The sequence below is a fragment of the Myripristis murdjan genome, chromosome 7, assembly GCF_902150065.1.
Source record: "Myripristis murdjan chromosome 7, fMyrMur1.1, whole genome shotgun sequence".
In the NCBI taxonomy this organism is placed as follows: Eukaryota; Metazoa; Chordata; class Actinopteri; order Holocentriformes; family Holocentridae; genus Myripristis; species Myripristis murdjan.
The window spans coordinates 20,809,948-20,818,889 of record NC_043986.1 but is presented as its reverse complement, the minus strand read 5'-3'; the positions used below and the strand labels follow the sequence as shown (position 1 = coordinate 20,818,889).

At 42.8% G+C, this 8,942-nt stretch overlaps 1 protein-coding gene across 2 annotated transcripts in view; it reads right to left on the bottom strand.

Annotated features, from left to right (window-relative positions):
* The window catches only part of dlgap4a (discs, large (Drosophila) homolog-associated protein 4a), a 21,385-nt gene extending 13,063 nt beyond the window's left edge, over nucleotides 1-8,322 (bottom strand). Inside the window, exons 1-5 of one of the 2 annotated variants that reach the window (XM_030055455.1) lie at nucleotides 7,120-8,322; nucleotides 6,465-6,700; nucleotides 5,955-6,032; nucleotides 5,231-5,378; nucleotides 3,584-3,803 (exon numbers count right to left, since the gene is read on the bottom strand). In XM_030055455.1, the coding sequence (XP_029911315.1) occupies nucleotides 3,584-3,803; nucleotides 5,231-5,378; nucleotides 5,955-6,032; nucleotides 6,465-6,700; nucleotides 7,120-8,322 (1,885 nt within the window). The remainder of the gene's footprint in view (nucleotides 1-3,583; nucleotides 3,804-5,230; nucleotides 5,379-5,954; nucleotides 6,033-6,464; nucleotides 6,701-7,119) is intronic. The other variant, XM_030055456.1, reaches the window with a different exon arrangement.
* Nucleotides 8,323-8,942: the final 620 nt, after the last annotated feature.

The following is an 8,942-nucleotide window of genomic DNA, read 5'->3' as shown; positions in this document are numbered from 1 at the left end:
TGTATTAGGCTAAAAAATAATAATAAACTACATTGATGTAGTACTGTTATATATGTCTCTTACATGTCTTTGAGTGAGCATCCACTCCTATCAGTGGTGTTTCTCTGGCTAAAAGTCTTTTGAGGTAGTCCTACAGCTTAACTGCAAAGCACTAGCCTTCAGTAAACACAGGGCAGGAAACTGATAAATTATTGATTGTGTCCTCAGGTCTTACCACATGGTAGCTACTGAATCAAAATGGCACAGGGGACCTACTGTTAACCAAAAATAGCCACTGCACTTTGCATGCCATCTGATGAAGTTCAGTGAAATAATTTAGCAAGGTAGTGCATCCAAATATTGAGTCACTGAATCTACACCCTGGTAGCACCTTGAAAGGATAAAATAGAAGCATCAAAGCCTAGTAAAAGTCAGCTGATATGCTGCATTATGGCAGGTACTTTTAAATGCCAGGAGGTACTTTGATGTGGTCAGCTAACAATCATGCCACGAGAATATGAATACCGAATAGCAATAACAAATAGGGTAGTGGTGCCTGGGAAAATCATAGTCTGTGGTAAAATAAGAAGTCAGAACTACACAGGGCCATAAAACTTTCCTAATTTCTCCCAGTGCCTTGTGCTGGCATCGCTGTCACATTCTGGCGTGAATGCTGTTAAAACGAATGGATCTATATCCTACTAGCCTTCAGATAATATGGAATAACACCATAAGACTTATTTACCAGTACTGGCATGGCTACAAGTCACCCACTCTGTCAGGTTGAAGAAACGTGCCTTGAGACTTGTGTTTGTCTGTAAATCTTCCCAGTGCGTCTATCATTTTATTGTCTTCCGAGCGGTCCGTGTCAGCGCACCTTTAACGTTACTAAGGCAAGCTGTGTATCAATGGGTTTGTTGGCAGGGCGTAGCTGACTATGTAACCTAGCTAACCACGTTACATTTGCTAAGATTAGCTAGCGATACCTCTGCAGTGACAACCGCTAACACGAACCAGAGCCTGGTTAGCCGAACCAGACCGAGCTGTCGAGACGACTCTTGACGTTTTAGTTAACGCTGGGATTAACTCGTGCTATCACTCACATCGTCACCCGAATAGCGATAGGTGTTTTAACGTAGACTGCCGTTAACATCTGTACCGATCAAAACAGAGTAATGATGTTAGCAGGCTAACAATGAGACGCTGCTAACGGTTGCCACTAGTCTTACCATCACCAGCCACCTTGCCTGGATACCAGCTTCGCTAGCTTGCTAACCAGATGGTTCTTTCCCTTTCTTCATCCACGTTAGCTAACCAACCCATCGTTAACATTAGCTCCCGTTAGCTCGCTGTGGCTAGCTCGCTGACAACGACAGTCAATTCAAAACACAAACGCTCAGTCAGAAAAAATGACAAAGAAAGCCTTACTTTCTTCGGAGTGTCTCAAAAATCCTTATTTTCTCTTCATTCATGAGATACTGCTGAGCGGGGCAGAGCAGGGCTAGACAGACTACAATGTCTTGCCGTCAGATACACAACGACGCTTTGAAGAAAAGATTTGTAGAACACGCCCTTGACAATGAGGATTGGAGTCCACGTTTTCTCAGTAACAACGGTCGGAAAGACGATTGGTGGTTTCTGGTCCTCGAACTCACCGAAGACGACGATGATTGGTTGAAATCTCTGTATGTCCTTGTTTGTGAACGTGCGTCACGATGGGTGCGTTTCATTTGTGTTAAATACAACGCCGCGGGAAGAAACGCTTCCCTTTTCTTGGCCATATCTAGCTGCCAGAAATCCTCGATCCATTGTAGGAATCCGACACCTGAGGCACTGTGATACTTCGATGCAGGCACCATGTAAACTAATACCAAACCGACCATAATATCCTCCTCCATCCGTAAACATCATGTTGACCATGAACTTTAAATTCTACTTCAAATCAAGGGTTGTATTAACCATATATATTTTATTTTACCATTGCAAATCTTGAAAATGTGCAATGGTAGGTGTTCTTCTTCTTCTTCTTCTTCTTCTTCTTCTTCTTCTTCTTCTTCTTCTTCTTCTTCTTCTTCTTCTTCTTCTTTAATCACATATCCTGACAACATCTATAACCTATAAATGTGCCTGCAATTTCTGCAATATTCAACATAATTTTCATATGGAATATTTTATTTCATTTCTCTCCATCCAAGCAGGATATCTCTAATAGACCTATAAGAGACAGCTAAATTAGGGGTATGTCAAAACAAAGGGTATGCAAAATAAATATATTTTTCATTTTTCTTTTGTAATTAATGTGCCGGCAATTGTGTTTGCTCACACTGTACTTCTAAACGAGCTATAAAGCATCATTTTATTTGTGTGCTGCTGATAGAGAGTCTAGCCTCAACCCAGTAAACCTCATTTAATAACTGAAAATAAGTTTTCCTTTTTTCATTACTTTCCCCATATACTCCATGAGCACCAGTGAAGGGGATTCTAGTAGCGCTCTATCCTTTTTTCTTTTTCTGCAAACATAAGTTAGGATTAGTTGAACATCACACCCCCCTTGGCTTCAAAGTTTGTTTTTTTTTTTGGTGGGTGGATGGGGGGTCAAAATCAGAAAGCTAAATGTAACCATTGAAAAGGAGTGAAAACTCATATTCACAGTTACTACAATTACATGAAAAATGCACTGGTTTCCTCACTGATCAACAGTGTGGTGAAGCCTTTTAGCCTTGGGCAATATGGGTTTTGGGTTGTTTTGTTCTCCAAAAAGACTAGATTCATTCACACATATGGAGGAGTTCTGTGCACGCTAGGATCACATTACCATTTTGGTCCCTTTAATTGTTGCTGTCGGAGTGTCTTTTTCATGTATTTTCCTTCATAAAGGCAGATCTTCATTCAAAAACTGCACATGTAACTGAGCATGTTAACAGAGACTGCATGCAACAATTGTGTTAGTAGTCATACTGTGTAAAAAAGTATCTCTGATTCAATAAACATATTCTCATGTATTTCACTTTTTTGCATTCCAGAGTTTTCAACACTGCGAACTCAGAGATGTCCCATGAATAATCAAACAAACATAGAACAAAATACAAAAAGACCATAACATAAAAGAGCATAACGAGATGAAACTGATCTTGGTGGGGAAATGACTGCACAAATATCAAAAGTACAAGATACTATGGATGTACGGCACTCTATATGGGCGTTTTACTGTCTTATTGTCTTCCTCTAGATTATATATTGTGACTTCTGCCCTGTATTATATTTTTAGCGCCAACCACACTGAGGTCTGTACATGTATATCTACAGTGCCTGAGTAAAGGTGCTTATAATTCTGATTTGCATATCTGAGGGATAGGCAGGAATTTTCCTATCTCCCTTCAGAGGACAATTCCCAATTCATCACATTTGTGTATTCTGCAAATCCCTTTTTTGCATAGATATGTATTATATTTTCCAAAGACTATACCATTACAGCCTACTGTGAATGCATATGTAGATGTTATTCAGTTAAGTGGTATATCTTTCCTCCCTCTTAATCAACACCTTTTTAATGTAAAGGATATATTTGACCATTTTGTCCCTCCTTGTCCTTAGTGGTACTCACTGGTGCTGGAGCTATAGATACAGCCTGTGGTGGTAGGTGGTGGTGAGTCTGAGTCCACAGATGCTGTATCTTCATCCTGGGAGCAGCCTGCTTGGATGGCCCGCAGGTAGCTATGACTGCGCGACCGGAAGCACGTAGCAGCAGGCAGATCCAGAGCCTCCATTGCCTGCGATTCTCCCTCACAGTGTGGTATTGGGCGCCCATAGCCCTGCCCGCATACCTGAAAGGACATGTGCAGGTTGGCATACCGAGGGTGGGGACCGCAGAGCATGCATTTACTAGCCCTGCACCTGTGAGTGGAAATTAAGACCAATTTGGTGTGGCAGAGCATTTTGGAGAGGATTAGAGGTGTGGATACATGGTGCAATGGCTCCATTTTATCACAGGTGTAAAATCTGAGAAAAATGTTCTCTTGAATATCTTCGTATTGCCAGCATAAAAGAAGAATCAGTACTGACACTAGACACGTTCTGAAATGGTGAATCAGTGCTGAGGTTTAAAGTGACCGGCTGCATGCATGCAGTAGGTAAGTGATTGAATATGCTTTTGGAGGGCTGCAAGATCCTGTAGAAAGACAGTGTGGCCAAATTCTTAGAAAAACTGGTCGAAAACAGCAGTAGTAGTTATTCAGAGGTTTGGCCGATATGGGATTTCTGTTTATTCAGCACGCAGGGACTTTTTTCCATAACTTTGTAAGAGGTATAGGTGCCAGTCTTGTGTATTAATGCAGCTTATCTACTGTTGAAAGGCAAGTAGACTGCATGAATGTGATTCATGCATCAAAAGAAAATCCATTTTTTTGCCATTGCCTTTCATCATATCTTCTGTTTATCAAATCTTGATGACAAAACATCTTCACACTCATCCATCCTTTTCTGACTCACAAGTCATCATCCACCAACTCACAGTTAAAACTTAGCACTTTACTTTCAATTTCATATTGTTGAGGCTTCTATAAACACAACAATCCATCAGATATAAACTGTGTGGTTTATGATCCACAAATACTTTCCTCTAATTTTATTTTATTCTCATATTGAGCTAAATTGAATCCCTGAGACATAAGATTAAAGTGAAAGCTTTGTGGGCAAAGGAGCGGTTGTTATCATTGCCTCTCTATGGGCTATGAAGGCATTTCAATTTTTGCAACTATTTCCCACTTTGATATTCTTCTGTTACTCTCAAGTATTTTTAATCTTCCTGTCTCTGCTGGCATATTCATATAATACCAACTGAGCAGTCTGCAGCAGCCATACGTACATTTAAATGTTCTTTCTCTATGGCTTTAAAATTGCAGGGAGATGCTGATGAATGTCTCTTGATTCCTCATTGATTATTTTGTCTGAGTTGATTGAAAGCACATATAATTATGCTTTCTGTACAGTATTTTCAAGTAAGATAAGGGATTTTAATTTTTGTATGGTACACAGGTTAACATTTTACACAGATAAATTATACTGAGCATTTTTTTATGAGGATGTTGATTGACTGAAACTCTAGAACAATGGTGTTTGTAGCCTGCATGCAAGCAGGAAAATGAATTTAATGGACGAATGGGACTGAAATAATCTTTGCCAGCAAATAATAATGTGACAAGCCACAACATATCAATATACAGGGACACATGTGATTAGATAGTAGACATACCTGAGTGCCTATGCCTCTGCCCAGTGTAGCAAAGCCTTGGTTGAACTCATTGTTCCAGTGTCGTGGAGGCGTGTCCACTGGGCTCATCAGGCAGTCTAAGTTATCAAGGCTCCGGTTAGTGGATAACTCTTTCAGGGACGGTAGAGTGCTGTGGAAGTGAATAGTAAAATGAGCCTCTCAAATACCACAGGCTGAGTTAAGTGGGGGTTTCTTTGGTTAATGATATCCAGTGGATGCTTTGAGTCACACTCCAAAACCCTCCCCACGGTATTTTAATGTTAAATACCATTGAGATGAGTGGATAGTGAAGTGTGCAAGGGTCCAAAATAGCAGCACAGAGGAAACAACGAGTTATGAATAAAAATGCAAAAATAGAATCACTTAAATTGTCCTTCTTATTGTTATAGGGAAACCTTTGACAAGTTTCCTCTGTTCTGGGTTGCCCAGTTGACATCTGCTTTTAGTGAAGATGTGTGCGCATTAAGCAAGGGGTGTGGTGGAGTGATTGCCATGGAAAATTAATATATTATGAGATCAAGACGTGAGGGAGCAAGTAACATTAAGGAACTAACACACCACTCAGGGTACCTGCAAGGTAATAGATGGAACAGGGGCAGAGGGGCAAAGCACTAGGAAAGTTAGAGAAAGAAGGTGGTGGGTAGTGGTGGTAGGACATATGCGAGCGGGTGGAGGTCCACACTGCCTGTCTCCGGATAACACTGACCTCAGATGCTGCATAGAGCATGCACTCTGTAGTGGAGACCACAGATAATCCTCCCGCATGAGAGCGTAGCAACGAGGCCTGTCCGTGTGGATGTAGGGGTAAAACACATGGCAAAATATTTCATCTCCTTTTTCTTTTGTACCAAATAAAGATGATTATGTTACTTGCTGAACAATTTCTTCCCATTATGCTACAGTGGTGGATTTATGGATAACCTAAATTAGCTTGCTTTGACAGTGTGCCGCTGCAAATCCAGACAGTTATACATGACAAGATGCTGCCACCTGGTGACTGCCTTTGGGGACATGGCATTTACACTGAGTGAATATTTGTTTAATCACTTTGGTGAAGCATTTTAACAATATCCTTCCTCTGCCTATTTCTTATTCAATCCATTCAATGAATGTAATGTAAAAGAGCATAAAATCAACTATGGAAAAACAATGAGTATGAAAATCAAGCTTATATTTCCAGTAAAATAAAGTTGATTCAATTTGCTGTGGGACTCACTTGCGTTGGGGTGGTGGTGGCTGCTGCTCGCTCAGAGAATGCTGTGTGGCCCTCAGGTAGCTTTGACGGCGGGCTGCACTTTTGGGGGAGGGTTTGGGGCTGCCCTCTGAGTCCTCACTCTCCTCTGGGTCTCCCATGGCTTTCACGTAGCTGCCACTGCGCATCCTTCGACAAGGGATCTCGGTTCCCCTGGCCCGCCCACGACCCAAAGTTCCTGACCAGTCCCCCAGGGGAACCTGCATTATAAAGACATACAGTACTTGCTCGTGTGAGACTGTAAAACCAAGTATCCAGATATTTTTGGTGTCATCCTTTGTATGTATTTCATAGTTTTGTATGATTTGCATAACTTCATAACATAATTTTGGACAGGTGCCGCAATGGTACTAAAGAGAATAAAGTATGTTCAGGATGAATATAATGGTTTGTGGAGCGAAATAAAGAAATTACCAAAGTGACTAAATTAAGAGGATAAAGTGTATATGAAAAAGAGAGTGAGGGCCAAATCTAATTTCATTATCAAGCAAAGCAGGATAGTTCAAGGGCTTAACAAAGATAAATAAATCCAATATACCATGAAGAAATTCTAAGAATATTGACCCAAACTCTGGTTCAAAGAATGTTGATGAAGATGAATACTCACTGGTCCTCCTACCTGGAGGTACTGGTGTGCCAAATCCTGGTGGCACGATTTGGACTTAAGCAAGGTCCGGTTGACTGTAGCAGAGCCCTTCTGTAACACCTGCCTGGCCTGGCTAAGGGTCAGAGTGGACCAAGAGCCCCTCTTCACCAGTGTGCCCTCCTTACTTCCCCTGTTTTTGCCCTCCTCTTCCTTTGATCCCACCTGCATGGCTGGGCAGGCCAGCAACTTGAGGTCACTGCTGCTTTTCGAGGTCTTGAGCGTATGTGCAGAAATGGTGTTGTAGCCCTGTGGGATATGTCTGGGAGGGGCCTGGCTGTCTGACACTGCCCTGCCAAGAGTCATCATGCTCAGTGGGTTACGGTAACCTACAGCGATAGTGCCAGCTTTGGTAGTGTCAGTGTCCAGGGCATCATCTGAGCTCCAGAGGCCTAGTGCATTGGGCCTGGATCTCTGCTTTGGCCCTTCAGTCTTAGCCCTGTCTTTACTCTTGCTCCTGCGGGTTGGTCTAGTCCCATCCTCTCCAGCCCCCACGGTGCCACCTCCAGCAGTGCGGCCATTAAGACTCCCTTTGATTGCAGAGCTTTCCAGGGACTGGGATTTGGCAAAAAGCTTCTGCACAGAATGCATCAGGTGGCGTATACGTCCTGGACTCTCACTGCGCTGCTTGGACATACGTCCTCTGTGGAACTGCAGTGTACTGAAGCCGTCACGTTGCAGGGGCAGGTGCCTCTCTAGCTGATCCAAAAGGTTGGAGGGTAACCGATTCATCTTTGCTGCTGCTGCAGAGGAAATAGTGGCTGATCCACTGGTGATCATGGGGGCACCGCTAAGACCAAGGCCCAAGCCCATACCCATAGACATGGAGGTGGACAGTGTACCCGCCCTGCTGCCCTGCCCAGCGCCACCCCCAGCTGTGATGCAGCTCTGGGAGCAGTCAACTGGGTCAGTCTGGGAACTGAAGTGGAGACGAGGGAAGGTGCTGCTGTTGGACATTTGGTTGAAGGGCAATAGGCAGTCAGGGGTCAGGGGAGTGGGGCTGGTAGGAGGGAAGTGATGGAGATGGGGGTCCAGTGTGGCATAGTGATTTATAGTGGGGCTCATCAGAAAAGAGCCGTGAGGGTCAGAGGTCAAGGGGCAGAGCGGCTTCTGGGGACATCCTGCTGGTTCACAGGAATCAGACAGGTGACGGCTGCGGTTGGCTCCTAACCCTTTCATGGTCACTGAAAAGCTGTCCTTAGTACATTTCTCTGATCAGTAGGGGTCTACAGACCTGAGCGGCTCAACCTGCAATGTAGAAGGAGATACAGAAATGACCTGTCAGCATGGAATTTATCTTAATTTTGGGGAGATATCTGTTCGGTGATGCTATTTACTGCATGCATTTTGACAATTTAGGGGTATAAATTGTAAAATACGTGGCATTTTCACCCAGTCCTCTAACTTAGAGTAGGACAGTTTGACAGACCTGAATCTTCAACAAAGTCTTGACAAAGAGTTAGTAAAACAGTGAATATTTCCAATTAGAAAAATGTGTCCTATTATCACAAACTGAAGAAGGTGGAAATGCTGTTGTAACTGCATTGACACATAAGGAACAGAAGAATTGGCAGCTATTCCTGTGAGCTTTAAGACCTGACACTGTGGGCCTATCGTTGTCACATTACAGTTCTCTCCCTGGATTAACCATTATTTTATCCTAGTTTAGCAGACAATCCTCTGAGGAGTGTTTTGTAAAGGTGCGCTGGTGTTTGTCCCTTCATAGAGATTATAGTTAACTGTGTGTAAAAGTAAAACAGCCATCAGTGTATAAAATTATGCCCCAGAGGGGGAGCTAT